Source organism: Scyliorhinus torazame, chromosome 3, assembly GCF_047496885.1.
Source record: "Scyliorhinus torazame isolate Kashiwa2021f chromosome 3, sScyTor2.1, whole genome shotgun sequence".
In the NCBI taxonomy this organism is placed as follows: Eukaryota; Metazoa; Chordata; class Chondrichthyes; order Carcharhiniformes; family Scyliorhinidae; genus Scyliorhinus; species Scyliorhinus torazame.
In genome coordinates this window covers 25,628,228-25,646,015 of record NC_092709.1, presented here as the reverse complement: position 1 = coordinate 25,646,015, position 17,788 = coordinate 25,628,228, and the positions used below count along the sequence as shown (strand labels likewise).

Below are 17,788 nucleotides of genomic sequence, written 5' to 3'. Positions count from 1 at the left end.
TCGCTTCCTGCACCCCGGATCCTCTGACACCCCAAAGATCGCTATTGTTGGACTCGGCTTCACCCGAGTGTCCAAAATCCTGGACATAGCCCTCGCAAAGCCCTGCCAGAATTCTTTAAGCGCCGGGCATGCCCAAAACATATGAACATGGTTCGTTTGACTCCCTGCACATCTCACGCACCTGTCCTCCACCCCAAAAAACTTGCTCATTCTCGCCATAGTCATGTGAGCCCGATGCACCACCTTAAACTGAATTAAACTGAGCCTGGCACATGATGCGGACGAATCAACCTATGGTTGTTCCGTATCAGGGTCCAAACTGAGGCCCCCTTCTCCTTCCTGTGTCTTCTCCAGTGACCCCATACCCTCAGTGCCGCCGCCACCACCGGGCTTGTGGTGTATCGTGCCGGCGAGAATGGCAGCGGTGCCGGAACTAGTGCCCCTAGGCTGGTGCCTTTGCGTGACGCCGCCTCTAGCCGCCCCCACGCCGACCCCTCCTCCATTCCCCATTCCCTAATCATGGCCACATTAGCCGCCCAATAGTAGCTACAGACGTTCGGCAGTGCCAACCGCCCCCCCCCCCCCCAACCCCCCCCCAAACCCCCCCCCCCCGGTTACGCTCCAAGAATAGTCTTTTGACTCGCGGGGTTTTATTTGCCCTCACACACCCAGTGATAATCCTGTTCACCCGCTTGAGAAAGGATTTGGGGATGAAAATGGGGAGGCACTGAAAGACGAACAGGAATCTGGGAAGAACCGTCATCTTCACAGTCTGCACTCTTCCCGCCAGGGAAAGCGGGAGCATGTCCCATCTTTTAAAGTCTCCCTCCATCTGCTCTACCAGCCGAGATAAGTTGAGCCGGTGTAGGGCATCCCAGTTCCTAGCCACCTGTATACCTAAATATCGAAAGCTCCTCTCCACTATCTTGAGCGGGAGCTCCCCCAGTCTCTCCTCCTGACCCCTAGCGTGGATTACAAACAGCTCACTTTTCCCCCACGTTCAACTTGTACCCCGAGAAGCTCCCAAAGTCCCCCAGGATCTGCATACCTCCGCCATCCCCTCTAGCGGGTCCGAAATATACAACAGCAGGTCATCCGCGTAGCGAGAAACCCGGTGCTCCTCCCCCCCCGAAACAGCCCCCTCCAGTTCCTTGAAGTCCTAAGCGCCATGGCCAATGGCTCAATTGCCAGAGCAAATAGCCCCTCGGTGCAACCCGAAATACTCCGATCTCAGCTGGTTTGTGGATACACTTGCTACGGGGGCCTGATACGGTAGCTTGACCCACCCTATGAATCCCTCCCCAAATCCAAACCTATCTCACACTTCCCACAGGTACTCCCACTTCACCCTGTCAAAGGCCTTCTCCGCATCCTTTGCAGCTATTACTTCTGCGTCCCCTCCCTCTGAGGGCATCATAATAATATTCAGGAGCCTCCTCACGTTTGTGTTCAATTGCCTGCCCTTGACGAAACCCGTCTGGTCCGCCTCGGTCACTCCCGGGACACAGTCCTCTATTCTGGTGGCCAGAACTTTTGCCAGCAATTTGGCAACTACATTCAGGAGCGCTATCGGCCTGTAGGACCCACACTGAAGCGGATCCTTCTCCTTCTTCAAAATGAGCAAGATCAATGTCTGCGACATCGTCCGGGGGGGGGGGGGGGGTTCCTCTCTCCTTTGCCTCATTAAAGGTTCTTAGCAGAAGTGGGCTCAGTAGCTCCAAGAACTTCTTATAAGATTCTACAGGGAAGCCATCCGGACCGGGGGTCTTACCCGACTGCGTACTTGCCAGTCCCTTAACTACCTCCTCCAACTCAATCGGAGCCCCCAGTCCCTCCACCCGCTCCTCATCCACCCTTGGGAACCTCAATCGATCCATAAATTGCTTCATCCCTTCCCCTCCCCTCGGGGGTTCCGACTCGTATAGCTTCCCATAAAACTCCTTGAAGACTTCATTGATCCTCTCTGGGCTCAACACAGTGTTACCTTCCCCGATCTCCCTGGGCGCCTCCCTCCTGCGAAGTTTGTGCACCAGCATCCTACTGGCTTTCTCCCCATACTTGTAGACTATCCCTTTCACTTTCCTCAACTGTGCCCCCGCCTTCCCAGTGGTCAGCAAATCGAACACCGCCTGTAATTTCCGGCGCTCCTTTAGCAGCCCCCCCCTTGGGGGGCCTCCGCGTACTTCCTGTCTACCCTAAGTATCTCTCCCACCAGCCTCTCCCTCTCCACCCTATCGCTCTTCTCTCTGTGGGACCTAATAGAGATTAACTCCCCACTGATGACTGCCTTCATTGCCTCCCAAACCGCTGCCGCTGTCACCTCCCGTGTCATTCGTTATCACATAGTTCTGAATGCTCCTCCCTATCAGCCCACACACCTCTTCATCCGCTTGCAGCCCCACATCCAGTCTCCAGAGAGGGCGCTGCCCCCGCTCCGCCCCCAGTCGCAGGTCTACCCAATGCGGGGCATGGTCCAAGACCGCATGGCCGAATATTCAACCCCCTCTACTCTCGGGATTAACACCCTGCTCAACACAAAAAAGTCAATTCGCGAGTAGACTTTATGGATGTGGGAGAAAAAGGAGAACTCCTTCGCCCTAGGCCATGCAAATCTCCACGGGTCCACGCCCCCCATCTGATCCATGAACTCCCACAGGGCCCTGGCCGCCGCCAGCCTCTTTCCCGACCTGGACTTAGACCGCTCCAATGCCGGATCCAAGACAGTATTAAAGTCCCGTCCCCCCCATAATCAAGTTACTTGTCTCCAAGTCCGGGATTTTACCCAACATGCGCCTCATGAATTCCGCATCATCCTAGTTCGGGGCATACACGTTCACCAGCACCACCCGGGCCCCCTGTAGCTTGCCACTCACCATTATGTACCTACCCACCTTGTCTGCCACGATGCTCCCTGCTTCAAATGCCACCCATTTACCAACCAGAATTGCCACCCCTCTGGTCTTGGAGTCCGGCCCCGGGTGGAACACCTGGCCCACCCATTCCCTCCTTAACCTGGTCTGGTCAGCAAGTTTTAAGTGAGTCTCCTGCAGCATAGCCACGTCCGCCTTCAACCCCTTTAGATGAGAGAACACGCGGGACCTCTTGACTGGCCTGTTCAGGCCCCTCACATTCCACGTGATCAGCCTGGACGGTGGGGGGGGGGGGGGGGGGGGGGGGTGGTGGTTAACCCTTCAGTCAGCAAAGCAGCACCCCTTCCCCCCCCCTCAGCCCCCCGCTCCCAGCCCGCCAAGCATTCCGCAAATCAGCTGACCCATGCTGACCCCGGCCGCTCCTGCCTCTGTCTCCCAACTTACTATTGTCACCTCTTTCGGGCCCCAAACCCCCCCCCGCCCCCCCACAGGGTAAGGCGGCAAGTGCCATCCGGATCCTTCCCATGCGCGGGACAACACAACCCGGGTTACCCCGCCCCCGAAACAAAAAACAGGAAAAGAGCAAACAAACTTAAATTCTACAAACAATCTTACACCAGGCCAACCCCCGATTACACATCCCCGCCAGCGCGTTTCACCCACGTGCAGCTGCCCCTTAGTTCAAGTCCAGCTTTTCATGCCTCATGAATGACCACGCCTCGTCCGGCGTATCAAAGTAATGGTGCCTGTCCTGGTCAGTTACCCAAAGTCTCGCCGGATGCAGAAGCCCGAACTTCACCCCTTTGCTGCAGAGGACCGCCTTAGCCCGGTTGAAACCCGCACGCCTCCTCGCCAGTTCAGCTCCCAAATCCTGGTATATGCGAATCTCGCCGTTCTCCCACTTACTGCTCCGCTCCTTCTTTGCCCAACACAGGACACGTTCCGTCTGTGAAGCGGTGGAACCTTATCACCATCACCCTCGGTGGTTCATTCGCCCTCGGCTTCCTGCCGACGACCCTATGCGCCCTGTCTAGTTCCAAGGGCTGCAAGAAGGCCCCGCACCCATCAGCCTCCCCAGCATTGCAGTCACACATGTGCTCGCGTCTGCCCCCTCCGCACCTTCAGGGAGGCCCAGGATCTGCAGGTTGTGACTCCAAGACCTGTATTCAAGGTCATCCAGCCTCTCCTGCCATCTCTTGTGCAGGGCCTCGTGCGCCTCCACCCTGACCACCAGGCCCAGGATCTCATCCTCATTCTCAGACACCTTCCTTGCCACCTCTTTGATCGTCCTGTACCTTCTGAACCTCCACCATCTTTTCCATGGAGGCCTTCATAGGGGCCAGCTCCTCAAAAAGTCCTGTTGCTCTCTGGCCCACTGGGCCCACGCTTCTCGATCCGCGCCGGCCGCCATTCTGTCCTCCCGGACCCGCCCTGCCTTTTTCCCCCGCAATTGCTCGTTTGACGGCCCCGCTCCTGGTTCCCTCCATACAACACCAGAGGAGAACCTCTCCAGCATCCGTTCCCACGCCGGTATCCGCCCTTCAAGTGCCACCTGCCGCCCCGTTTAACGGCCCAAAACCCCGATGCCGGCGGGAGCTGCCGTGTATGCGACCTAGCTGGTCATGGCTGCTACCGGAAGTCCTGGGCAACATAATCAAAGATCCCTCCCACCAGTCTTACTCACTCTTCCAACTTCTTCTATCAGGCAGGAAATACGAGAGTCTGAGAACACGCACTAACAGGTTCAAAAACAGCTTCTTCCCCGCTGTTACCAGACTCCTAAATGACCCTCTAATGGACTGACCTCATTAACACTACACCCCTGTATGCTTCACCCGATGCCGGTGTTTATGTAGTTACATCGTGTACCTTGTGTTGCCCTATTATGGATTTACTTTTCTTTTCATGTACTTAATGATCTGTTGACATGCTCACAGAAAAATACTTTTCACTGTATCTTGGTCCACGTGACAAACAAAATCCAGAAAAGGGAGGGCGAAGAGAAGAAACAAAGATAAAATGCAAGATTATTACTTTTATTTTTTTTAAAGCAATTAACCAGTGGGAACAATAAAAGTCAAAACAGTAAACAGCAAGCATCTGAAATGTGGGAGAGGGAGTGGAGATCAAACCAAAAAAAACGTTGCCCCATCCCACTCCTGAAATGCAGGATTCGGCAGATACTGTGGACTAGACTACGATTGAATAGAAAATGAGATCTATAGACAATAGTTTTCAAAGACTAAGCTCAAAATCATCTCCTACGGCGATCACACGCTAACGAGTGTGATTGTCCGCCTAAGAAACTGTACGACAGGACAGGAGAGTTCTTGCATGGCTGATGAGCCAGATCCTGAAGTCACGTCTTCAACCGGACTCTTGGTCCTTGCATTCTGGATCACTGGTATTCCTTTCTCCGGCTCCTTTTCTGGGCCTCCTCTTGCCATCAGGTGACCATGAAGAATGGCGTCCCTTCAAGCAGGAGGTTACTCCAAGTAGGTCTCTTCTGAACAGCATTCTCCCAGGCGTTGATGTCTATATTGCATTCTTGAGGCAAACCATCAGGCTGTCTTTGCAAAGTTTCCTTTGCCCTCCTCTCATTCCAAAGCCTTCCTTGAGCTGGGGAAAGATTTGCTTTGGCAGTCGGGTCTCTGACATCCTAAGCACATGGCCAACCCAGCGGAGTTGGTGTCAGATGATCATGGCCTCTTTGCTGATGCTCTTGGATTCTTCATGAATGCTAATGTTAGTACACATGTCCTGCCAACTGATATGGAGAACCTGTCTCCGACAATACGGAGGGTGCCTCTCCAGAGCTCAGAGGTGGCGTCTGTACGTCTTCTAGATTTTTGAGCCGTATAGAAGAGTTGGGAGGGTGACTGTCTTGTACACAAGGATCTTGGCTACCAGCATGGATGTCACAGTCAAAAGACTCTGTTTTGAGACATCCGAAGGAGGCACTTGTGGATTGGATACAATGTTGGATCTCTGCATCGATGAGAGGTGGCTCCCTAGCTAGAGGAAATGTTCCGCGGTTGATAGGGTGTCGTGAGGGGGGCGTGCTGATTTCCTCTAGGTAGACGCCTGTGCAGGACATCTTCAAATGTGGGTATGCGGTTGCACAATAGCAGACACACAGTCCTTGACAGAGGGTAGGTCCAGTTCCAGTGGCAAGGGAATTTCAATGACTGGGGATCTCCCTACTGCTGCAGCCTTCATCTGCCATTGCTGCTTTGATACTGTCTGAGTATCTTCCACCTGTTCCGCCGTTGAGGACTTGTTTTGGATTACACTTTCTCCAGTTCCTCCCCTCTGACCTCACCATCATGGATGACCCTGCCAGGAGTTTAAGACTCCCGACAGTGTTGCTCCTGGCATCAGCTCAAAATGCATGAATTGGTAACCTCGTCGCCACACATGTTAACAAATTCAATTACTTCACCATCAAATGCTGGTTACAGTCAAATGCAAAAATTGAAGTGCTCAAGGCTTCCATATCTTCACACCCTTCCCTTGGAGAATAGAGAGAAATATTGGAACAATTTTCAGGTTGACTAACAGCCTGACAGGCCAGGACGTGACCGCTCCTTCCATAGTAATCTTTGTACTAATACAGGGAGGGAGTATTTTATGGGTTATCACAGCCCAGACCAAATGGGGACAGGGGGGCAGTCACCACACTCGGGGCATGAGCGCCCAACTGGATAACTAAGAATTCAAAGCTGCCTGGTCTCCAACTATCAGGACTGTTTGGAGTGGGGTTTGAACTGTCCACCTTCTGACTATGAAGCAGGAATGGTGCCAGTAGGCCAAAAACTCACTCCAGATTTTCAAGGAAGAACTACAGTGTAATTTGGCAAACTGCTTGAAATACTAACCAAACCATTAACCATGATGTGGAGATGCCGGCGTTGGACTGGGGTGAGCACAGTAAGAAGTTTTACAACACCAGGTTAAAATCCAACAGGTTTGTTTCAAACACTAGCTTTCGGAGCGCTGCTCCTTCCTCAGGTGAATCTGAGGAAGGAGCAGCGCTCCGAAAGCTAGTGACATCGAAACAAACCTGTTGGACTTTAACCTGGTGTTGTAAAACTTCTTACTGTGCAAACCATTAACAGCAGAGTGGGGGCAGCAATTATACCCTCAATTGTAACAAATGCAGAATTGGGCTCAATTCATACAAGTACTGAGGCTCTACAAGTGACCTCAACAGGTCAACAATACAACGGGGAGGATTCTCCAGTCCGCCAGCCGCATTTTCCTAGATGGCGTGCCCTGGCAGGCAGCGGGATTCTCCGTTCCCGCCACCTGTCAATGGGATTTCCCATTGTGGCCACCTCACGCTGCCGGTGAAACCAGGGGTGTGGGTGCACTGCCACACACTGGAGAATCACACTGAAAAACATCTTTCAAATCACCATTTTTCCATCTGCATCTGTGAAATTGCAAGAGAGTGAGTGTTTATTTTGGGGAAATGGATTCATACAAGATATCTTTTTTGAAAAGCCTAGTCTCTTTGATCTGCCAAGATCTCAGCTGTAACAGGGCAGATGTTGGAGAATTAGGAATTATTGACTTGTATCCAGGAATAAACTGGATCCAGGAATAAACTGGAAAAGGATTCAGAGTTTGAGATTTTTCATGGTTTCATTTCTACAACAGTGTCAGGACTAGAATGCAAATCACCTCTTTACACCAAATTATTTCCCTTCACCCACACTCACCCCTTCAGGATTTTCCAAGTTACGCACCCATTACCCAGCTTAGACAGCAGGGATGTAGCCAGACAATAGGGATATTTGAGATAGGAGCCCAGAATTATTTTTAAAATAAATTTAGTGTACCCAATTAATTTTTTTCCAATTAAGGGGCAATTTAGCGTGGCTTCATTGGCCGGGGCATGGAGTATAAGAATTGGCAAGTCATGTTACAGCTGTATAGAACCTTAGTTAGGCCACACTTGGAGTATAGTGTTCAATTCTGGTCGCCACACTACCAGAAAGATGTGGAGCCTTTAGAGAGGGTGCAGAAGAGATTTACCAGGATGTTGCTTGGTATGGAGGGCATTAGCTAGGAGGAGCAGTCGAATAAACTTGGTTTGTTCTCACTGGAACGAAGGAGGTTGAGGGGGCAACCTGATAGAGGTCTACAAAATTATGAGGGGCATAGAGGGGTGGAAAGTCAGAGACTATTTCCCAGGGTAGAGGGGTCAATTACTAGGGGGCATAGGTTTAAGGTGCGAGGGGAAAGGTTTAGAGGAGATGCACGAGGTAAGTTTTTTTTTTTTTATATACACAGAGGGTAGTGGGTGCCTGGAACTCGCTGCCGGAGGAGGTGGTGGAAGCAGGGACGATAGTGACGTTTAAGGGGCATCTTGACAAATACATGAATAGGATGGGAATAGAGAGATACGGACCCCGGAAGTGTAAAAGATTTTAGTTTAGATGGGCAGCATGGTCAGCGCAGGCTTGGAGGGCCGAAGGACCTGTTCCTGTGCTGTACTTTTATTTGTTCTTTGTTCCACACGGACAGTGACCCAGGGCCTGGATTCGAACCCGTGTCCTCAGCACCGTAGGCTGCACTGTTAACCACTGTGCCACGTACTGCACTTTGGAAGATGGGAAGATTTTTGACCTAAAAGACCAGCTGATACTCCACAATATTTTGCCTTTTGAGGACAGTTCAAAAAGGTCCTTCTGGTACTGCAGGTTTGATGTTTAGATCTAGTCACAAAAGGCTAGAAATAAGAATGTCGTTGCTACACAAATGCTAGAACGGGACAAGGAAGTATTTCGTACCTCAGTTCTCCTGCCTCTTTTTGAGCCTGTTGTCTTGCTCTCTCTGCAATTATTTCATCACAAACGTGGTCGTAGGGTTTGTCTCCAGGGCCCTCGCCCATTACCCAGACCCACACATCACTATCTGCTGCCAGCAACCAGTTCACGGATTTCCCATTCTCTGTAGGTGAACAAAAAAAAAGCTTGAAGGCCATTTTAAATATTTGCTCAAGGAAAGCAGAGAAAACTTTGAGCAATTGCGCGTCGAGGCTTTTCATTACACGTCGAGGCTTTTCATTACACTGCCTCTCAAATACCACAGCTGAGAGGAGTGTACCAATGCAGAATGCAGCAAGCATGCCAGTGTACAGCATGTGCCAATATGTCGGGCGAGTTTGTCACAAAGTGTACCGACAGTTTAAAGTAGCAAGAGTTAACATGGGGTTTAGGAAGGGGTGGAAATGGGAAAGGAGCCACTGAACATTGCAAGTCATGCTTTCTCCCCAATAGCCTCTTCCCCCCCCCCGGTTTCTCCACAATCACAATCCCGTTTTCATTTTCCCTTTCAGGTGGGAGGTGTGGCAAAGAAAGGGCCTGAGGGTGCTGTAGGCTGCCTTTGACAATGGAGATGGGTGTGGAAAATACATGACATGCAGTCCTTGACGCCCCAAACAAAGGTTCCCCATTCAGAAACCATCCATTGAAAAGCAACTGCTTCCAGGCATTTGTTACTTTGAACGGTTAAAGGCCGTCTCAAAATTTTCCATTAAAGGCACAAGTTTGTTTGCCACAAGCGCACAATAAAGCTTTCATTCTCCATCATAGTGTCACTATTTGTGGAGGGAAACCCGATCTGATCCTCGATGAATTCACATTATAGATTTTGTAAAATCATCCCATCATAACCAGATCTTGGTGAAAGAATCATCTATACTGATGGCTCAAAACACCCATTTGAAAGTTTAATGAAAGGTTTCTTCCTGCAGAGTTCTATCCTCCCTGCCTCTCCTGGCAGTCGCAAACTGTACAGGCGAATGGTCCCAGAGATTCCGACACACCTACAGCACAGAGCTCAACTGGCTGGCCTTTCCTACACCAGCTAACCCCCTCCCAACCGCAAAGGATGTCACCGCGTCTTCAGCAGATGTCATCCCCATGTGAGGGCTGATGAGTATTTACCAGGAACGGAGCCTCCATTTTGTGTTAGCCATGGCTCTGTAGATGGGTCGCTTGCCGAGGAGTCAGGAAGCTCAGAGTTCAAGTCCCACTCCAAAGGCTGAAGTTCAAAATCAAGGCTGGTTGGCTCGTGATGCATTGATGGAGTGATATACTGTCAGAGATGCCATCTTCCTAATGGTTGCGGCACTATTTTGAGGAGGTTTACGGATCTGCAGAGGAACTTTACAAGCCAGAAACTGGCATTTTGACCCAATTGGCCGATGGTCCACACGAGCCTTTCTCCACCCAACGTCATCTCAGCTGATCAGCACATCCTCATTTTCCTTTCCCTCTCCCTCATTTTTCCCTTAAATGGATCAGTGCTGTTTAGAATCATACAGTAGAGGACCTTTAGCCCATCAAGTCTGCACTGACAAAAAAACCTACTCTAATCCCACTTCCCAGCACTTGGCCCATTGCCGTGAATGTTAGGACATTTCAAGTGCTCATCCAAGTACTTTGTAAAGATGGTGAGGTTCCCTGCCTCAACCACCCTCCCAGGCAGTACATTCCAGACTCCCACCATCTTCTGTGCAAAATACTTTTTCCTCAAACAGGGCCTGTTCCTGTGCTGTAATTTTTCTTTGTTCTTTGTTCAAATCCCCTCTTAAAACCTCCTGGCTTTCACCTTAAAATTATGCCCCCTCGTAATTGACCCTCCAATAATAATCTTTATCAGCAATAATAATCTTTAATGTCGCAAGTAGGCTTACATTAACACTGCAATGAAGTAACTGTGAAAAGCCCCTAGTCGCCACGTTCCGGCGCCTGTTCGGGTACACAGAGGGAGAATTCAGAATGTCCAATTCACCTAATAAGCACGTCTTTAGGACTTGTGGGAGGAAATCAGAGCACCCGGAGGAAACCCACTCAGGCACGGGGAGAATGTGCAGACTCCGCATAGACAGTGACCCAAGCTGGAATTGAACCCAGGTCCCTGGAGCTGTAAAGCAACAGTGCGAACCATGCAGCCTAACTAAAGGAACAGTTGCTTTCTATTCACCTTGTCCATGCCCCTCAATCTTATACATCTCAATCAGGTCCCCGCTCAACCCTCTCTGCTCCAAAGAAAACAACCCGAGATTATCCAGCCTCTAGGTTGTGTGATCACAAACCTGCCTGATACGTGCACCAGACACAAATGGCACACTGGTTGTTTCTCTGTAGATTGACAGCTAATTCTAAACTCCTGGCTCCAACATAAAGTCAGATTTATCAATTCTCTTGATTAAAGAAAACTGGTTTGTCAGACTGGAAGTTTCTCATCGAGGAGATTCTTTTCCTCTTATCATCCTGCTTCCTGGTGTGATTACGATCTCCAGCCCCGCATCCCAACACTCGTTTTGCCATGCTTCATTTCTCCTTCTGGGTGGGGTGGCCCAAAATAACCCTTTACTGAATATTTTGGTGAGGAACATAGCTTGTTGCTGGCGGCGGGCGTAACCAAGACCTGGACCTCAACCAATGGGGGAAGCACAATACTGAGCCCAGTTCCATTGACCTGGGAACACGGGAATAAGAGTTGGATATTCTGCCTCGGACACCTGCTTCACCCTCAATTAGGCCTTGACTGATGTGAACCACAAATCCATTCAGCTACCCTGGTTCCACATTTCTTGAAATCCTTATCAAACAAAAAAAAAAATCTATCAATCTTAGTCTCATAAACTCTAATTAATGCAAAATCCCTAGCCTTTAGCTGAAGAGAACTCCAGATTTTTTACTAGCCAACATTAACCCCTCAACTGACATCACTTAAAATTGGATAAAGCAAATTACTGCAGATGCTGGAATCTGAAACAAAAGAGTAAATGTTGGAAAATCTCAGCAGGTCTGGCGGCATCTGGAGGGAGAGAAAAGAGCTAGTGTTGAGTCCAGATGACCCTTTGTCAAAGCTTTGACAAAGAGTCATTGGACTCGAAACGTTAGCTCTTTTCTCTCCCTAAAGATGCTGCCAGACCTGCTGAGATTTCCCAGCATTTTCTCTTTTGTCACTTAGAATTGATTTTCTGGACATCATCGCACTGTTGTTGTGGCAGCTTGTTGTGTATAATTTGGTTGCTGTGTTTACAGTACTGCCTATACCCCGGAAGTGCGTAATTGGCTGTAAAGTGAATCACGAATGCCCCCACACAAATCCAAGCACCTTCTTTACTTTAGCCCTCTGCTCTTCCATCAAAGTTTGAGGCCCTCCCGAGATCGGTTAACTCAGCACTTGATGGCTTAAACCTAGGGTTGACACATCAGTTTGCTGGGCTGACATGTTTATCTCTGGCAAATGAAAGCTTCACTTGTCCCCCGTCTGATATTTTCACACTGGTCTGGGCAATTTCAGTCCAAATGGAAAATTGCATAGCACTGCACCACAAGTCTCTATTTAACTTCAGTTCCTGATTAAATTGCGCACTGGGATAAGCAGCACTGTGTAAACCACACACACAAAAATGATAGCTTTGGCAGAGAAGATAAATTCCCCCTTTACAGCTTCCTTCAAATCAGGAGAGAATGAGACGTTCGTTTTGACAAAGCAGCAACAACTCTAGCCCTCGAGCCTTTGCTTTTTCTGCAGCTTAATTTTCCAAGGAAACTCAATTTTTGTTTAAATATATAAAGCACACAAAGTTTCCAATCACTAAAACTTCAACCTGTTTACTTCACCACGCGACTCCAAAAAAAGGGCTAACTATGGGAATTACTTCCTACATGTTCAAAGCTTTGCCTGAAACACCAAATGGAATCAAATCTAATCGTTGAACAACCCCCCCCCCCCCCCCCCCCCCCACCCCTTTCCGATGCTGCACTTAGAAAAACTAGGGCAGGGCAGATTTGGAGGCTTCTGGCCACATTAACCAGCATTTCAATATTATGGTCCAGTAGTTGAATGCAGAACAATGGGGAAAGGGTAAAGGAGTGGGACTAATTGGGTAACTTTTAGACAGGTGGACCTGCATTTGCAGCCAATTAAATGCTTTTGACGTGTAGTCACTGTTATAATGTAGGAAAAGCAAGAACTAATTTGCACACGGCAAGCTCCCACAAACGGCAGTGTGACGATAACCAGATAATCTGCTTTACATAGAAAAATACATAGAAAATAGAAGTAGTAGGAGGCCATTTGGCCCTTCGAGCCTGCTCTGCTATTCATTATGGTCATGGCTGATCATCAAGTTCACTCCCTGCTCCAGCCTGCCCCCCGCCAATATCCTTTGATCCCTTTACTCCAAAGAGCTATATCTAACTCTTTCTTGAAAATACAGCATTTTGGCCTCAACTACATTTTGTGTTCGTGAATTCCACAGATTCACCATCTCTGGGTGAAGAAATTTCTCCTCACCTCAGTCATAGCATTTACAGTGCAGAAGGAGGCCATTTGGCCCATCGAATCTGCACCAGCCCTTGGAAAGAGCACTCTATCTAAGCCCACACCTGTACTCTATCCCCTTAACCCCACCCAACCTTTTTGGACGTTAAAGGCAATTTAGCATGGCCAATCTACCTAACCTGCACATCTTTGGACTGTGGGAGGAAACCGGTTTACCCTTAAAAGTTTTACTATTGGGGCAGCACGGTGGCGCAGTGGGTTAGCCCTGCAGCCTCACGGCGCCGAGGTACCAGGTTCGATCCCGGCTCTGGGTCATTGTCCGTGTGGAGTTTGCACAGTCTCACCGTGTTTGCGTGGGTTTCGCCCCCACAACCCAAAGATGTGCAGGGTAGATGGATTGGCCACGCTAAATTGCCCCTTAATTGGAAAAAATGATTACTGTGCTGTTAGAGAGGGAGTTCCAGGATTTTGACCCAGCGACAGTGAAGGAGCGGCAATATATTTGCAAAATAAATATTTCCTCATTGTTTTGTCAATTCAAATAGCTTCGATTAATTTTTAAATCTGGTTTGCCCTTCAGTCAATGTGGGAACACAATCTCTTCTCTCCAATAACAGTTCAGGCTCCAGTGATTTGAAATTTATTCTCAGTGACTATATTCTGCCTGGCCACACCCAGTTTTCAAAACTCACAGGAAAAACAAAGAATGCTGGAAATACTTAGCAGGTTTAGACAACATCTGGGGAGAGAAACATCGTTAACATTTCAAATCGAGATGACCCATTATCAGAACATGTTTTTAATCTCAGGATTTCCAGCATTGGCAATATTTGGCTTTTGTATTAGGTGTTCAAAATCAGTAGCCAGGAGCAGCAAGTGAAACGAAGAGAGAGCAAGATACACTGCTTTAAAAAGGAATCTCACAGCATTGGAGCAGTGAAGCGCAAAAAAATGCATTTGCTCCAAAGGCACTCCGACTGAATAGGTAAGAGAGAAAATAATTCAGTCCACCCATAGCAGGTACACCAAGGTGAAAGCAAATTACTGCAGATGCTGGATTCTGAAACAAAAACAGAAAATGCTGCACAATCTCAGCAGGTCTGACAGCATTAGCGGAGGGAGAAGGAAGCTAATGTTGCGAATCTGGATGACTCTTTATCAAAGCTGGAGGGAACTGGAAATAGGGTCAGATTTATACTGTTATGCGGGGTGGGGGCATAGAACGGTGGGGCTGGTTAGGGGGCCAGCGGTAGGTAGAGATAGACAAAGGTGTCATGGACAGAAAGATAAAAGAAAAGTAAATGATGGTGATTAAGGGTAGGAAGGGTGCTGATAGTGGCACATGGAGATTAGCATGCGACAGAACAAAGGTGAGCATTGTCAAAGGGAAACTAGGAACAGTTGGCCCAAGTGGGGAGGGACAATTGAGGGAAAAATAGATCAATGGAAGAAATGAAAATAAATTGATAGAAATAAAAATGGGGCGAAGGTGGAGGAGAGAGTTCACAGTCTGAAGTTGTTGAACTCAATGTTAAGTCCGGAAGGCTGTAACGTGCCTAATCGGAAGATGAGATGCTGTTCCTCCAGTTTGCGCTGGGCTTCACTGGAACGCTGCAGCTGATAGAATGCACCTCATGCAGCCACGAGGAGCAGCTGAGGTTAATAGGATAAGCGAAAGCTAAATAAACACACGAGGGAGAAAGGAATAGAATAATGGGCAGATAAGGTTAGATGGAAGAAGTGGGAGGAGGCTCGCGTGGAACATAAATATCAGCTTGAATCAGTTGCAGCGAATCTCACGTACCACACCAAAACAGGTCAAGTAAAATGGATATAGGGAGAGAGAGTGTAGCAGGAGTCAGGACAGAGTCACTGCTCAAAATGCCAGGGAAAAGTGCCTCGGTGTAGAAACTCAGCAAGGAGAAAATTCAGACAGCAGGAAAACGCAAGCAAGGATAAAACAACCCTCTATGTTTAACCGAAAGACGGCATAATCACTGGTTTATACACCCATAAATACTGCACTTTGTTTTTTTTCTGCTTGAGCCTTTTAGAAAAGGTTCATCTTTTAAGAGAATATGCTGGGGAAAAAAGGCAAGGATCCAATAAAGCATAATTAATTTGGGACTGCGTGGCCCAGTGTACAAACACACCCTGGCTTTCTGACCTCAAAAAGGCTCAGTTTAAATCCAGCCCAGGTCACTAGAGTGAAACCACCCTTCCTGCTGCCCAAATGAGCAAAAGAATGAATGATTCAAATATTGATTTGCATCTGCTCATCATTCTATTGACTTAGTCCGAACAATATTTTTGTTCAAATGGTGAATACGAACAGGATCCAGGATATTAGCTTCAGGAGGTTACACAATTAACATTAAAATCAGCAAATGCATGAAATTCAAAAATGTGCCTTCAATACTCAGTGCTGTCTGACTCAGTGATTAAAATGTACAAATATTCCACTCCCAGACAGAGACCCTTCTTCCAAGTACCTGAATGCTTACCTGGAATCCAACAAAATGAGACACGTGTGAGCTGGGCTTATGATAGATGTTAGTTTATCAATTGTTCAATTATAGGCAGATGGAAGCAGATGTAGAGAGACAATTACTGAAACTAGCGTGCAGATGCATATGCTGGTCATGAATGTTAGGCTGAGTAAAGATCGGGCTCCAATTCTAACCTTTGATTGCTGGCTTTCTGGAATATAACAACATGCAGCAAAAAAAAAAAAAAAAGGATGAGCTGAAGTTTATGGATGGTGGCAATAAGAGCATTTGGGATAGACAGTCTGGCGATAATAAAGGAGGATGAGAATTTTGGGAGCAGATGGGCAGAGATGTGGATGGCGAGGGGTTGGAAGGTTGGCTTGGGGTGAAACATGCACACTTGAGGCTGCAAGCGGTCAGTCAAGACCCCAAATAGTGCACCGAGACGTGAAGCCAGTAGTTGTCAAAATGCCATCACCCAGGAAACAGAGAAAAGGCTGTGATGCAATAAACACAACGCAGCAGTCTGCAAGAGACCAGCGGAAATCTCTGTCCCTCAAATTGAAGTGTGCTTTCTGAAGGCATCTCTGCTCCGAAGCAGAATATTGCCCACAGTAAATTTATTCCAGTCATTCCCTTACCCAGATTTGTCAGTGCGCCAGAAAATTAATCTAAGGGGCAGCCTCAGGGCGTCGAGGTCCCAGGTTCGATCCGGGCTCTGGGTCACTGTCCGTGTGGAGTTTGCACAGTCTCCCTGTGTTTGCGTGGGTTTCGCCCCCACAACCCAAAGATGTGCAGGGTAGGTGGATTGGCCATGCTAAATTGCCCCTTAATTGGAAAAAATGAATTGGGTACTCTAAATTTTTTTAAAAGAGAAAATGAATCGAACACATCTGGTAGCTGTGAGCGATCAAGCACAAGAGATTTGGAAGTCCAGTCATTCTAGAATCTTACAGCACAGAAAGAGGCTATTCACCCCCAGTGTCTGTGACGGATAATTGAAAAAAAAACTAATTTGCTCAACTCACCCACTCTTTGCCCATCGTTCTGCAAAGATTTCCTTTTCAAGGTTAGAACCAATATCCTCTTGAAAGCTACAACAGAATGTGCTTCCAACATCCTTTCAGGCAGTGCATTCCAGGTCAAAGCGACTTTACTGTGTCAAAGAAATTTGCCTCCTTACATTAAATCTGTGTTCTCTCGTTACTAACCCATCTACACTGGAAACAGTTTTTACTGAAGCAACATCTTCATGATTTTCCATTCTGTGTTAAATTACTCATTAACCCCTTCCATTCCAGGGAGAACAACCTTTAAAAAATGCAATACATTTTCATGATTTTTGTCTAAAACATCTTTGGGCTCAAGTGATGAAACAAAAAAGGTGCTTACTTGTCGGAGGTTCTCGTTCCTTCGGTTCCAGTTTTTCTTCCCTCTCTTTCCACCTTCGAATCTGTTCCTGTCTCATTTTAAAAAACAGGATCTGCTTTTGTTCTTCGTTTAATTCGGCCAGAAGCTCTGGCTCAATGCACATGGTCTCCAATATTTGCTGCAGCATTTTCAACTTGTTCGTTTAACAGCTCCTCCAATGCAAAAAAGAACAATCCCCAAGGTCACAGTCCGTTGGAAGGCTGAAGAAATCAGCCGGAGTAATCCAAAGCTAAATTAGGGGTTCCTGTTCTGGTCACCTAAAAGGTGAAAGCAAAGCATTTTTCTTTTGTTAATCAGTCACATTGACAAGGGCATTGCTGGTAAGGCCAACATTAATTGCCCATCTCCAATTGCCCGCGAGTACATGGTATCAGGAATACAACCGAGTGGCTTGCATTTGTGAGGGCAGTTAAGTGTAACCACATTTCTGTGGGTCTAGAATCATATACAGGTCACACCAGGTAGAGACAGCATTGTCATTGGTTAACCAGATGGGGTTTTCATGTTCACAATTACGGATTGCTGTTTCTCTTCCTACATCTAATGTCGCACAAGGCAGATATTCATCTTTTCCCCATAGTGAGATTTTTCCCAGATCTGGTCGCCAGAGGCTTATAGCTGGAGAGGCACGTTGCACATCAAGCGTGGCTGACCAGGAGCCTCTCCTGCTTTTACCGCCAG

General features: G+C 48.0%; 1 protein-coding gene and 1 long non-coding RNA gene across 4 annotated transcripts in view; one reads left to right on the top strand and one right to left on the bottom strand.

Moving 5' to 3' along the window:
- LOC140408352 (uncharacterized) overlaps nucleotides 1–17,788 on the top strand; it is a 58,016-nt gene that overhangs the window by 20,636 nt on the left and 19,592 nt on the right. The window lies entirely within an intron of this gene.
- Nucleotides 1–17,788, bottom strand: part of sh2d4a (SH2 domain containing 4A) — a 53,913-nt gene that overhangs the window by 31,740 nt on the left and 4,385 nt on the right. For all 3 annotated transcript variants that reach the window (XM_072495434.1, XM_072495433.1, XM_072495436.1), the window contains exons 2-3: nucleotides 17,069–17,364; nucleotides 8,669–8,828 (exon numbers count right to left, since the gene is read on the bottom strand). In XM_072495434.1, coding sequence (XP_072351535.1) covers nucleotides 8,669–8,828; nucleotides 17,069–17,234 — 326 coding nt within the window. In that variant the 5' untranslated portion in view covers nucleotides 17,235–17,364. The remainder of the gene's footprint in view (nucleotides 1–8,668; nucleotides 8,829–17,068; nucleotides 17,365–17,788) is intronic.